General features: G+C 37.8%; 1 protein-coding gene across 1 annotated transcript in view; it reads right to left on the reverse strand.

Moving 5' to 3' along the window:
• Positions 1-14,849, reverse strand: part of CFAP47 (cilia and flagella associated protein 47) — a 341,806-nt gene that overhangs the window by 209,724 nt on the left and 117,233 nt on the right. The window contains exons 38-40 of the mRNA XM_042788270.1: positions 9,178-9,328; positions 8,160-8,248; positions 6,287-6,373 (exon numbers count right to left, since the gene is read on the reverse strand). Coding sequence (XP_042644204.1) covers positions 6,287-6,373; positions 8,160-8,248; positions 9,178-9,328 — 327 coding nt within the window. The remainder of the gene's footprint in view (positions 1-6,286; positions 6,374-8,159; positions 8,249-9,177; positions 9,329-14,849) is intronic.

Below are 14,849 nucleotides of genomic sequence, written 5' to 3' on the forward strand. Positions count from 1 at the left end.
GGCAATATAGAGGATTAATTTGGCATCCTTCTTCCTGCTATTCATAAGTATTTATAGCACCAAGGGTCAGATAAATGTTTCAATCTAGAATTTATTATAAGTATATAACAAATTCAAAGAGAGCTTGTTGCATTTTTTCCCTATAAATTTTAAAATCCAAATATAATTTTGTAGATTCAAGCTTAAAAATAACATGTAAATTAATATTTGTTTATTTATTTCTTGGTACATTTATTTATATTTTTTAATTCAGTCAGCCACACTGTAATAGTAAAAAACACATCACAAAACATCTTATAAAACCAGGGTAACTTTATACAATGTTTTCTAACCTAACCAAGCACCAGGACAGCAATATGTTTAAGAATTTATTGGGAAATCTACTTCCTTCATTATTTAAAATAAGATATCATTTTTTATTAACAAATTAAATCAGTAAAGATAAGTAAAAGATGGATTTGACACAAATATAAAATGTAAATGTTAAGAGTGATCCAAATTCAATCCAGTAAGTGCAAGGTCCAGATTTAAACCATCAGAACAATCCCACTGAAATTCCACAATTCTGTATACCAGGTATTCATGAACTGCAACAAATCAATAATAGACAAATTATTTAAAACTTGTGAGTCACGATTTTTCTTGGAGGAAACAGAGCACAACTATTTAAGAAAAAGTGCAACATACACAGGGGAATATTTGCATACTTCATTGATAAAAATATGGGACTGATGTTGCCACTATCTCCACCTGGTGTAAATCATTTCTCTTAAGTGCTGATTTCCAAACAGATTGAATTTGGCATCTTACATTTGCCATTCTCAAAATTGTTGTCTTTTTAATATTGGAGTGGAAAGGAATTATCTAAAATAAGGTTTCTCTAAAATATTCCTTAGGGGTTTTTTCCTTTTTTCTTTTTTTTTAACTTTACAAGAATTATTATACAGAAAAACCCACTTGAAATTTACTTTTGTACACGTGGTTTACAATGTTTCTGCTCACAGAATAAATATAAACATAGTTTTCCATTGTTTCCTGCACAAAAGCTAATTTTACTCTTGGTTATCTGACTAAGTTTTGGGGAATTTATGCAACACAATGAGGAATTAGGGATGTAAAATCCTCATGTTAATATGTAGTTCATGATCTTGCTAAGAAGCATCAAATCTCATAAGAGAGGCTCTTCAAGCAACTTCTACTAAAAATAATTCTCTTCTTGTTCCAGTTAATTTAGTTCACATCGAAGGTTCATTTGCACAAGGTTTTAGCCCTGAAAAGAGGGAATGAGAAAGCCAGGGAACAGCAAAGCTTGTCCCTCTGTAGCTCTTCTACACCAAGGCTACAGGAATGATCTATATTCACTAACAGTGCAGTTAATCATTCACAAAAAACCTAATGCAATCAAGGATTTGTCTGGCAAAGCAGTGAAGGGGATGAATCTTAACCTAAATACCTTAACTGTGTTCATTACAGTACTACTTTTCAAGTGCATTTGAAAAGAACAGATATACTTGAAAAAACAACTTACAACAAAGTCTTTGCTTTTTCCCATCCCCCCAAAGCAACTTGTGCTTCTTACCATCATATTTCCTTGATATGACTTTATATTTGTCTACCCTTCTTCACAAATAATTTCTAGCTGTGTTGACAGGAGTTAGGACTGTGCAGTTACATTTATGGAAGGAGAGTTTTGTTTAATTTACAACAAGCACAGAGCTCATAGATGCTGCAAACTATACTGTAATGTATCTCAAAAAAATACTGCAAGTTTCAGCTCTAGACTCAGACTTAATACTATCCACACATAAAAGTCATTCTCCCCTAGCATTAAAATTTGATGAACCAGCTTATAGCCAACAATTATTACACACAGCATTTGATAGTTATTGGGTCGCTCTTAAAATAAATAGTTAATCTTGCTGGGCTAAGAAAAAATCACAACCTTAAATAAATGGACTTGTAAAATTCTCAGAACATGTTACCCTGGAGATTCATTTTAATACCTTTACTTAAAGGCCATTTTTCAGAAAGCAAAATGATCTCTGAGGTATGCAAGTACAACATACTATTTATTCTGTACTTAGAAATAAGTATCTCACATAAAAATACAAAAATCCAAATTTTATATAAAATGTCATCACTTTCAATGCTTTGTATTTGAATCAGAACGCCAAGTCATGATTGCAGAAACAGAGACTACAGCAGAAGAATCAATAAAAAAAATAACAAACTGCTCGAAAGGTGCAGGAAAAAATAACATAATAAGTATATTACATGGAAATACATTACACACAGAGAACATACAAAGTACAATACATTTCTTCACTGGGGTGAACTGTACATTGAATAAGTCCTATGTTCAGAGCTGAATGACAGAGAAACTCGTTGTACTGATCTGACATGGTATTGAACAGCTCTTTAAATTTTTTTTCTCACCCCAATGAACAAAGCACCTGAAGATAAGTGAAGGGAAAGGGAAATATAACTATGTTGTGGAAGACAAGAACACTGTGTCTCATTCTTCTGTAACAAGATGAAGTAGCATCTCATTCAATAATAAAAACAGAAAGAATATAGTTAAGATTAGGAAGGTATAACAAGTATGGTTATGCTCACAGTTTGGCTTAATACATCCCCTTACAATACAGAGAGAAATAAGGAAACGAATTAGGCAGAATAGCTTAAAGCTGCCAGAAAATAAGTCTACACAGACAGTTTGTTGCACCTGGATTGGACAAATCCTCAGTATCAATATAGACTGGGGGATGAATGGCTTGAGACCAGCCCTGTGGAGGAGGACTTGCGGATACTGGTGAACAAAAAATTAGTTATGAGCCAGCAGTGTGCACTCACAGCCCAGAAAAACAGTCATTTCCAGGCTGCATAAAAAGAAGCCCAGCCAGCAGGTTGAGGGAGGTGATTCTCCTCCTCTGCTCTGGTGAGACCCCACATGGAGTACTGCATCCAAATCTGAGGCCCCCAGCACAAGAAAGACATGGACCTGTTAGAGGAGGTACAGAGGAGGGCCACAAAAATGGTCAGAGGGATGAACACCTCTCCTGTGAAGAAAGGCTGACAGACTTGGGATCATTCAGCCTGGAGAACAGAAGGATACAGGAAGACCCTATTTTGTTCTTTCAGTACTTAAAGGCGGGGGTGGGGGGGTGGCAGTGGTGGTGAGGGCATAAGAAAAATAGAGACTTTTTACTGGGGGACTGTAGTGATAGGGCAAGGAGTGACAGTTTTAAACTAAAGGAGGGTAAAATTAGATTAAAGAACACATTCTTTATGACGAGGGTGGTAAGACACTGTAACAGGTTGCCCAGAGAAGTTGTGGCATCATTGGAAGTGCTCAAGGTCAGGTTGGATGAGTCTTTGAGCAACCTGATCCAGCGGAAGATGTCCCTGCCCCTGGCAGGGGTTTGTAACTAAATGATCGTTAAAGATGTCTCCCAACTCAAACAATTCTATGGTATTAAGTTCACATTGTCTTATCACAATCTACACACCAATCATTCTGCTATGTATTAACACCAATGTCTACTGTATGAAAAATATCACTGAAGAACCCAACACAAGCCCAAGCATCAAGTTTATGCATGTGCTCTGTAGACACAATGGCAAAGGTTCAGTGGTCTGCTTCTGAGTCTATGCACATTATAGCACATGGTGGGTCAGGTCTCAAAGTCTGATAACTCAGGTATTAGAAGTGATTCAGTTTAACAGGGGGAATAGTGAACAAGCAACTTCACAAACTGCCTCTCATCTGTTTTGGGTTTTTTTGCAAATACATTTGGTCCCTTCCAAAACAAGGTTATTTTACTGTGCATAAAATGAACAAGAAGTTCTGCAAGAGTAAGTTACAGGTGAGGGTTGGTTTAGGAGGGCACCTCTCAATTGCATGGCACACAGACCTGGTTTGAGACAGAAAAAATGGCAGGTATGAATACATCCAATTCATTCTTGCTATGGTTTAGTCTAACCTGTTCAACGTTGTACTACAAATTAGAATCACAGAATCATAGAAAAGTTTGGATTGGAAGGGACCTTAAAGATCATCTAATTCCAACTCACTTCCATACTTGTGCACCACTAAGAAACAGTTCAGTAGCTATCACCTCTGAGTTGTCAGCTACCTCTTCCTACACGGTACCACAGCAAGGCTGGGCTTACCATGTTATCAGATATGCCAAAAATCAAGATCAAAAGTAAAATCATCTATGTAGGTAGTCTGCATACATCACCTGTGTGTGGTGTGCCTTTACTCTTCAGTCCAGGGTCCAAACAAGCCAATACTCTTGGTTTCCATTCAACAAATTCTCAGAAAAGGAAAATTGCTTTCTGTATTTGGAATAGAATTTGCTAAATGATCTTTTTAGTCCCTTCCAGTTCCAGATTTTATATATTACTGAGTTAAAAAGAAAAGAAGTGCCAGGCACCATGGGGAAATCTTAAGTCCACAGAGCAGTGACTTCATCAGTGAACTTTATAAGACAGAGCAAGCAAACATTTTATTAGAGAGAGAAAGGATATGAGAAACTGCTTATAATGCACTGAAAATACTGAAACACTTGAACACAAAACTCACATCTAAGATATTTGCCAATTTCCATACTCTGTGGGACATGGATACTAGCTTGCATAACTCAATATCTGCAGGTTTTGTACGAAAAATCATTGTGCTGATGTCGCTGCACATGTCAAAACTAACAATTATTAATCACTGGAGGTTCATCTATTGTAGTACACTTGATAGTTGTAGCTTAGCTCTAAGTGCACACAGCACACAGGACGCTGGCAATCAGTGCAGCCCACAGAGCACAAATGAGGGACAGAATATCATTGAATGCATCCACCTAAAACGTCTGTGTAACATTGTTCTGGTGGCTATAATATTCTTTCTTTATAGTATTTCTGGGCTGGAGTATTTCTCACATGTACTGTGAAAGGGCTGCTGATTTTCAAAGACAGATCCTGCCACTATGAGAAAAAACCTGATTGGTTACACTTTGGTTACCTTTCCTGTAAGCTGAATTCTTCTGTTGTGTTTTTGTTTTTTTTTTTTTTTTATCTACTGTTTGATTCCAGCTAATGATTATAAATACTGTTCTATGACTAAATAATTATAAAACATGCTTCAAGTAACATCACACTAGAGAAATGGACCTTTATAAATAAATAGTCTAATATGTGAATGCAAAATACAACATCAAAAAGACTTAGAAATAATATTTTCAATCTCTGACTGAAAAATAGTTATTAAACCATCAATTATTAAAATAACTGTATAATTCTTAATATCTGGCAAGTTCCAAACATTGTTTTAGATATTTGTGATAGCTCTTCCTCTGTTTGGCCACTTCTAGAGAGTGCCAAAGATTTTAGTTCTCAAACATTTTAGATTGTCTATTTCTCCTTTAACCTTGACTATCAGTGATTCAGATTTATATCTCACCTCTTCAATGCCTGAAAAGATTTCTGCCTGTTCATCTAAGCTTACTGGTATTTATCTCACTGTCTAAAGACAGTGAAGGCACAAATACCTTCCTTCACACTATAATTCTTAAGCCTAGATTTTTCTTTATATCTGTCCTTGAGTTCCATTTCAATTGCTCTCTGTTTTTTATTCTTTGCCATTTTATTATCTTTACCATGCTTACTTTGGGCTATCCTCCTCCTTCCGGATTTCCTATATTAGAAAATCTGTCCATGGTCAGCTAAGTAATAATATATAGACACAAAATTATATTAACTTATATCAATATATCTGTACTAATAACTCCTTATTCTGTTCTTTTATCTCCAGGAGCCTGATGAACCTGTAACATTTTACACTTCAGCAAAATTAGAATTCTATAGACTGACTATTTATAAATAAAAACTTGACCTTACTGTTGCACCTTCAGATATCTCTACCTTCTTCATTCCAAGAATCAGAACCAATCCTGCTGCAGTGAACTGGTATTAGTTTTCAGCATTTCACTCACCTAAGTGACCGCAGCTGCCCCTGTCCCAGAATCAATAGTTCACCTTTCAATCCCAGTTTCTGTAGCACTTTTTTGAAATGACGCATTACACCTATTTTCACCTTTTGGACCATATTTATCTTTTCTCTACTGTTTATCTGTAAAGTGTTTTTAAAATGTTACATAATTCTACTGTATATCCATGTCCTAACCTATAATTCTTTACAACAGGTATACACACAACTATACACAAAGATGTAATACTAATAGAATTGCATAACTCAATATATTATAATTAGCAATTGCCATTTAGAACTTACCTGAGCATTTGTTCTTGCTTTTCTTGCCTGGCTTGATATACTTGCTCTGGCTGCATTAAACAACTTGTGGATTCCAGCAAAATGACCCTGGAGTATGGCAAGTACACATAATCACCACATTTTTAGCTCACAGAATGAAAACAAAACTCTGTTTATTCTAACTTTTCAATGAAGGCTTGGTAAAGAAGCTTATTATTTTAAACTGGAGATACTTTAAAAGTACTGTAAAAATTTTTTTTAACATATTAAAAAAATACTTGATTTATGAATTCTTCTTTATTTAATAACTTAAAACATTTTGCAGAATTTGGGTCATGGAATTTTTAAAGCTCATGTAAGAGTGTAAATTCCTGAGACACTTATTTAGGGGTTATTGGTAAGTATGGAAAACTACTATCTCATCATTACCATAGGTTGATTGTAATCAGAGAGATGGTCCATGGCCATGTCATGACATGCAGATAAATTTTCAATTTTCTTTTCAAAAAATTAAAAAAAAAAGAAAAACTTAAAACCAGAAAAATAATTCCCATTTCAATATTAAGACAAACTATATACTTATTTCAATTGGAAATAATTTTCTAAAGTGTAATTTATACTATGATCTGTACTAGATTAAGTGATTGAATAACCAATTCATTTACATTTGAAGAAAAAAAGCTCAGTTAATTTTATTTTGTTTTTTGAATAATGAATTTATTAAAATAAATTGTTATTTCCTTAAGAAAAACCTTCTGTAAAAGAGCTACTTCCTTGGTATCACAAGTACATTTCCTAGTGTTATATGCAACTAAGTAATGCATCCCATGACGAAACACTAGATGGTTCAAAACACTGGAAACATGATTCAGAGAATTTTTTATTTTAGATTACTGGTTCAAATGTTGCCCAATTTGATAATTACTTCGAGTAGTTGTCAAGTAACTTTTAAATTATATACATAACACTAAATTAATTCATTACCTTTAACCTATTCTTTCCAAGAGAGTTATTCACATCATAGAACTGATTACAGGCAGCCTCACTGACCACCTCAAGGACTTTAAAAAAAGACAGAAACTAAATAAACTTATATGATTCCTACATACAAGGCTTATGCCAGAGCACATTGCTGCTGCAGCAGTGAAAACTTCGTATTACAGGGGTCTATACCAAACCCATTCTGTGTGGGGAAGGAGAACTTTAATTTACAGGCAATGCAACATGTGTATTAAACAGATCAGTAAAACAATCTAAAAATATTATGGAAATTAGTTCTTGTAAATAAATGAATTACATGAACCAATGCTTAGCTCTATAGATTAAAGATAAAATATGGAGTCAGATCACACAGATTTTAAAGGGGCACAACACTCTATTTCTTTTGCATTAAGGAAAGCAACATTTATAACTCTGCAGTTGTTACAGTTACGATGAATACAAATGAAAAATTAGATTAACTGATAGCAAGCAAGCCCCAAGGCAAAAACATGGGGTTTTGTAGTGGGGTTTTTTTTTTTTTGCATGCTTAATAATTTAAACAGCAGGATAGAACAGACTAGGGAAAAAATAACCAACTATTAATTAGCATGTTTTGTTTCTCTTTGGAATTCTGCTGGACCTCAGCCAAACACAAAAATACAGGCAAGGTTCATGAACTCCATTTGATTAAAGCTCTAGCTTTATTGCTTACACTGAGATGGATTTCAATTAAGGCTTATTTTTCTTCTTTATTCATTATGACATCTTCCACTTCATAGTGCTTGTAACAATTTTGGTAATGTAAATCCCTATAATTTCACCTCAAGGTTTTACGTTTTTAAGAAGAAATCTATGGAAAAGAGTTGATAAAACAGCATGATCTTTAAAGATTTGTCTTTATAGCATTATCTACCTGAATATGCCATGAGTTCTGAAGGGATTAGTAACATTTAGGATAACTTTCTTCAGCTCATAACATGGGGATTTGCATTTTAATATATCCTAAAAGAGAACAAAAATTTATATGAATGTGAAAAAGTTGCAAAACTACATTAATGTTTAACACATAAATAAACAGGAAAATATTACAAAGAGGAATAGGACCATGTGTTTGACCACTGGTAACTGCAAAATTAACATAATTTAAATTCTAGGCTTTGTTGCTAGCAAAGAACAGTTAAAGCCCATTTCTTTTTAAACATGCATTAAACTTCACCACGTTTTAACTGCTCTTCCAAATAGCACAAGGCCAAGAATCAAGCTATCATCTTTTTTCCTTCTTATCATTACATGTCCTCTATTTTTTTCTCTTGCCTCAACCTTCCTTTCTAACATCAGTGTCTATTGCTATGGTATAGAGAGTCATGTAAAAAAAGAAAGATAATTGCATAAACACCATCTAAATTCGGAAGAGGATCTTCTAAATCTGCTCAATGAATGTTTGATAACAAATGCTGGAACACATGCTTATCTCTGCTCTGACTAATTTTAGGATATATCTTAAATCTACAGACTGTCTAAAGTTAAAAAGCACAAATAAACCTATCAACATGTGACAAAAGTTTATTGTCCATCTACATCTGACAGCTGAAATCACTAGTCTGAAGCATATCACCACCTCCACGATGGAATTTCCAAAAGCATTCATATGTTGAAAGGGCTCCAGATTTATTTCCCGAGCAATCAGTCCAAAATTTTTAAATTTATTCAGGATCTAAGTGTGCTTTATATCCTTAAGAACTTTAGACATTTCTCTAGGCTTTTCTCTGCATGTACATAGGCTAATATTAGAAACCTGAAATTCCATAATTCAGTGGATAATGCTGACGGTAACTTATATTTTTATTCTTACCTCAGTTCACTTTTGTTTGATACAACACACTGAAGAACAATAATTTTGTGGCATATTAATCGCACACATATAAACTTACAACAGGCTCAATATGCTTGACTTCAGATTTCAGAGAGAATGTCAGTGTAGAACCAGCTATTCCACCCACACTCTTTGAGATTAGTAGCAACACTGCTTCAGCAGGACGCAGAAAACGACTAGTGAATTCCACATTTATACTTGATTTTCTCCTAGGCAAAATAATAATAATAGTAATAAAAACAACAAGAGTAATAATAGTTTATATACATAGGCACAAAATTATGACTCACAAATTACTCAGAAATGTCAGTTCAGAAGCACATTTTAGACTCTTTGTAAGGGAAGGGGGCTAGAAAAGTATGTTAGATTTGTGTGTGGTGGGGTTTTGGTAGCAGGGGAGGGGCTACAGGGATGGCTCCTGTGAAGAGCTACTCGAAGTTCCCCCCACTCAAAGTCAGACCCACTTCTGGACAAGGCTGAGACAATTAGCAGCAGTAGCTGCGTCTCTGCAATAACACGTTTAAGAAGAGGAACCTGAGAGGAGGAGTTGTGAGAGAAATACCTCTGTAAACACTGAGGTCAGTGGAAGAAAGGAGAAGGAGGGGAGGAGATACTCTGGAGCAGAGACTCCCCAGCAGTCAGTGGTGAAAGGGCAGGCTGTGCCCCTGCAGCCCCTGGAGGTCCACAGTGGAGCAGATGCCCACCTGCAGCCCCTGGAGGACTCCATGCCGGAGCAGGTGACTGTGCCCAAAGGAGGCCAGCACTCTGAGGGAAGCCCACACTGGAGCAGTCTGTTGCTGGGAGGATTGCAGCCCATGGGAAGGTCTCATATCAGAGAAGTTTATGGAGGACTATCTCCTGTGAGAGGGACCCTATGTGGGAGCAGGGGAGGAGTGTAAGGAGTCCTCCCCCTGAGGAGGAAAGAGCAGAAGAGCCGAGTGATGAACTGACCACAACCCCTATCCCCTGCCCCCTGTGCTGCTTGGCGGGAGGAAATAGAGAAATTGGGAGCAAAGCTGAGCCCGGAAAGAAGGGAGGGGTAGGTGGAAGTGTTTTTAAGATGGAGTTGTATTTCTCACTGTCAGTTCTGAGAATCAGTGATGAAATCCTGGAAATTCTGAGAATTTGGCTCTTACAGCTTTCATGTTCCTGGCGCAGATCCCCCTCCACATTACCATTTTTGACAGTGAAGAGCTCCTAAGCCCCCATAGTCTGAAGCTCCTAAGTCACCCTGCCATTCAAAACATCCTGGAAAATGCATTGGGGGACTGCAGACTTCCAGACAAGCATACTGCCTGAGACATCCACTCACAAAGTGACTTTAAGGATCAAGTTTTAAGGAGTCTACTCTGCTCTTGTCACAAATAGAAATGACAGGGAAATGGAGCATATGGAACATTCTCCCTAATATTTACCCCCTGGCTTATGTGACAGCAGAGAAATCCAATTTGAATTGTGAATTGTTGCCTTCTGTGGCAAAGTCAGCATCAGGGAAAACACAAAATTGTTTTGTTTTTTTTTTTTCTCTATTCATCTATGTTGTGGTCAATGTAAAGTAAGGGAAAATTCAGCTCATAGAATTGTTCTATAATCTTGTTAATTCTCATATTATTATAACAAGCTCTGTCCACATCCACTTCATTTGATACACTGTAGAGATCAAAGATTCTTAATTTCTTTACCTTCTCAGCATGTACCATCTTTCAAAAAAGCAAGTAATCAAATTCTCTCTCTTTTATTTGTTTTACTTTGGAGCAGGAAAAGAAAGATAATAAGTAGTTTGGAGGGATCAAATTTGCAGAGTTTAAGGCCAAAAGAAATCACTAAATAACAGTCTGAAGTAGTTACACATTGCAGGCCATTATGTGTAACCCAATCACCCATCAGTTGCTTCTGATAACTACCATTTGGCAGGATTATTTTTCTGAGAAAGCACCCCATATTATCTGAGGCAGAAGGCTGGATTAAGTAACTTTCTGAAGTCACTTCCTGCACTATTTTCAGTGGTCTCTGATTTGCAAAACCCCTACAGTTAAAGAATTTGTCATTCAAAGTTTCTTCCCCTCAATAGCTAATCATCTTCACTACTTTCAGGTTGAATTTGTACAACTCCAGCTTCGAACTGTTGTTCTTATAAAAAGTTTTGTTCTGTACTGTTTGCAGTTAAACAGGTCCCTTTCCTAGGAAGGTACTCTTAAATATTGATCAAGTCATCTTCATAATGTCTTTTGTTAAGATACCCAGATTTGAGTAACTTGTAGGCATGCCCACACCACATAAGAGAGCTTGGAGATATTTATGCTATCACTGTTATGAACTGCAAGCTATACAGCACAGTGTAGTGCCCTGGAAAGTGGGAATCTCAAGTCAAAGTTTAATTACATTATATGCAAGATCTGACACTCAGATACAATGAGAATGTTCTGATGCATCCCAAAAACCAGAGCAGAATGACAGTACAGCCTTTGGAATATTTCCCTGATGTTCAGCTGCTTAGGATTAAAGCCAGTTTCATCTTAGCCAATTGATATAAAATATTAATTCTTGACAGATATTGGGACTAGGTGGCAAGGTTTTGGAAGCAGGGGGCTGTAGGGGCAGCCTCTGTGAGACAAGACCAGGAGCTGCTCTGTGCAGGACACAGAGAGTTCCAGCTGGCTCCATAATGGACCCGCCACAGGACACAGCTGAGCCCATCAGCCAAGCTGGTGGCACCTCTGTGAAAGCATATTTAAGATAGGGCAAAAATATCAGATAGGTAGAGGGTAGAGGAGAGACGAAAAAGTGTAAGAAACAGCAGTGGGAATGTCAAGGTCATAGAAGGAGGAGGAGAGGAGGTGCTCCAGCTGTCAGAACAGATATTTCCTTGCAGCATGTGGAAAGGACCACACTGGAGCAGATATCCACACTGCAGTCCATGGAGGGCCCCCATGCCAGAGCAGTTGGATATTTCCTGGAAAAAATGTGATCTGTGGGTAGCCCATGCTGAAGCAATTTTTTCCTGAAGGACTGCAACCCATGGAAGGAATCACAGAACAGGAGAAAAGCATGAGGAGGAAGGAGAAGAGAGGAACTTATGAAGTGACTGCAGCCACCTGCCCCCCATTACGCCCTGTGCCATTCAGGGTGGCAGAGGGAGAAGGTAGAGAACACAGGAACAAAGGACTGAAGTTAAGTCTTGGAGAAGAGGGTGCAGAAGAGATGAGGTGATGTTTAAAATTTATCTTTATTTCTCACTACAAAAGTCTATTTTAATTGAAAATGAAATAAACCAATTTCTCCTAGGTCAAGCCTGTTTTGCCTGTGATGGTCACTGGTAAACTGTCTTCCCGTCCAGATCAACCCACAAACCTTTTTAGCAATTTTTTCTCCCCCATCCTATTGATGGGAGGGAGTGAGAGAACATCTGGAGGGGTGTCTGGCAGATGGCCCAGTATAATCCAGCATAGACATTTATGAGTTTCTTCAGCTAGTAGTGGACCACAGTATATGATGTCGTGCTTCTTTGAAAATACAGATATAAATTAGATATTTCTGCCACTTTGTTATTATTAGTTTAAAATCACCTGCATCTCTATTTAATGCTCCATCACTGCTTCCTAATATACTTAAGTAATTCCTCTTCATTACTCTTTGCCTTTCTGCTCAAATTTTTCCCTGATCTGTTTAGCTTACTAATTTCCTGCAGTCCATCTCTCCTGAAAAATAGACACAGTTCTTTCAGACTGGGCCTTCATCTACACAGTCCTCTGTGTCAAGCATGCTTGCCCACCAGGTCCAAGGGGATTAAGTCAGTCACACTTATTTCTCATTAGTGATTATAATGACCCACAGTCATCTTATATCCATTTATTGTTACTTCTAAATATAAGAATATATATATTTGGCAGTTCATTAGAGACAAGTCTCTATGCATGACATGTCTGTCTTAAAGTATTCCACCTTTCCAAGCAGAAGATTGACAGGTTTCCGTTTCTTTAGCCTCTCTATCAAGGATATGGTTCATCTCTTGAGCTATAATTTTCTGAACTCTCAATGAGTGAACGTTTTCTGAATTGCTAATATTTCCCTTAACCTTTTACCCTGAAACTCTGGCAAAGCAAGGTTTACAACTTGACTGGAGCCCTGCAGCAGGCCTTCACAAGGCAACAGCTGCTATTTTTAACTCCTTCTTGCTCATTAGCGTATCTAAAGTACCTGTTGTTTCAAGGGCAAAAAAGCTGGCTAGTATCAAGCCAGTTAGTAGTGAAAGATGAACTAGTAGTGAAGGCACATCTGTATTTATATATAATATTCATAAATTCTTAAGGAACAGTTTTAATTCAGGGGAACAAGGACGCAAAGATATCTGACCTTAAGTTGTCTGAAACATAACAGATACTCAGAAAGTTTTTAAAAGTATAACTCCTGTTTTTGAACTAGAACTCCTGCTCTCTGATACAGCAAGTAGGCTTTCCTAATTCTTAGTGATTTTTAACACATTGATTCATTTCCCTCCAATCTCATATTTATGGATTATTTACTTCTAAAAGTAGAGCAAATAACTTCAATGTGAAGTGCTTCTTTCAAGCTATTTTAACATCTTTTATTTCTAATCAGGCTTTAGTCAGGGATGTTAACATTCCCATCAAAAAAATAACTTCATTAAGTTTTACTAATACACTCACATCAAATTTCTCACTGAATACGCTGAAAATTCTCCCTCACTTTTTATTTAGACAATATAATTTTTTTCCTAGAAGCCTGTTATAAGCATACCTCATTTTTCAGTTTCTGAAGGCATTTTTTCCAAAGAAAACAAAACATTCTCTCCTACAAATCCTTTATCATTTTTCTTGACCTCATACAACTGAATATCAATCAGCACTGTCATGGTTTAGGCCTGATTGGCAGCCAACCACAATGCAGCACCTCTCTCTCCCTTCCCCTCTGGCAATGAGAAGGGACAGAGAGCCAGGCTCGGGGTTCAAGATAGGACTGGGATGGGGGAAAATCCCCCTTTTATGATCACGAGCAAAAGGCAGACTCGTTAGGGGAAGAAAAAAAAAAGAACATATATTTATTACAGACACTAACAACACATAACAGAGTAGGACAGTGAGAAGCATTGCCACATCTTGCGAACACCTTCCCCCCACCCCTCCCTTCTTCCCGGGCTCAGCTCTGCTCCCGATATCTCTACCTCCTCCCTCAGTGGCGCAGGGGCAGGGAATGGGGGGTGCAGTCAGTGCTGCCACTTCATGTTCGGTGAGGGGAGTGTCCAAAACTTGTTCCTCCTGCTCCATCGTGGTCCCCCTCTCACAGGAGACAGTCCTCCACAAACTTTCTCCGACATGAGTTCCTCCCATGGGCCGCAGCGTTCCCCACACTGCTCCGTCATGGGTCACTAACTTCCTCCGACTGGATTCTCTCCCACGGCTGCAGCCCTTCCCGAGCTGCTCCGGCGTGGGACTCCCCCGCATGCTGCAATCCTCCCAGCACTGAATTACAGCAACGGGGCTACCTTTTCCCATGAGACCCCGGCCTTCTTCGGGCACAGAACCTTGATCATCTGAGCAGGAACAACAGGCCACAAATCAATGTCTGCTCCACCGTAGATCTTCATGGGTGGCAGGGGGGGGCTGCCCTGCCGTCTCACCACAGGATACAGGGGGGTCTCTGCTCCAGCACACCTCCCCCCTCCTTTCTTCCTCCGTTCCTCCACTGACCTTGGTGTTCACGCAGCTGCAG

This window comes from Tyto alba, unplaced genomic scaffold (genome assembly GCF_018691265.1).
Source record: "Tyto alba isolate M040663 unplaced genomic scaffold, T.alba_DEE_v4.0 Super-Scaffold_14, whole genome shotgun sequence".
Classification (NCBI taxonomy): domain Eukaryota; kingdom Metazoa; phylum Chordata; class Aves; order Strigiformes; family Tytonidae; genus Tyto; species Tyto alba.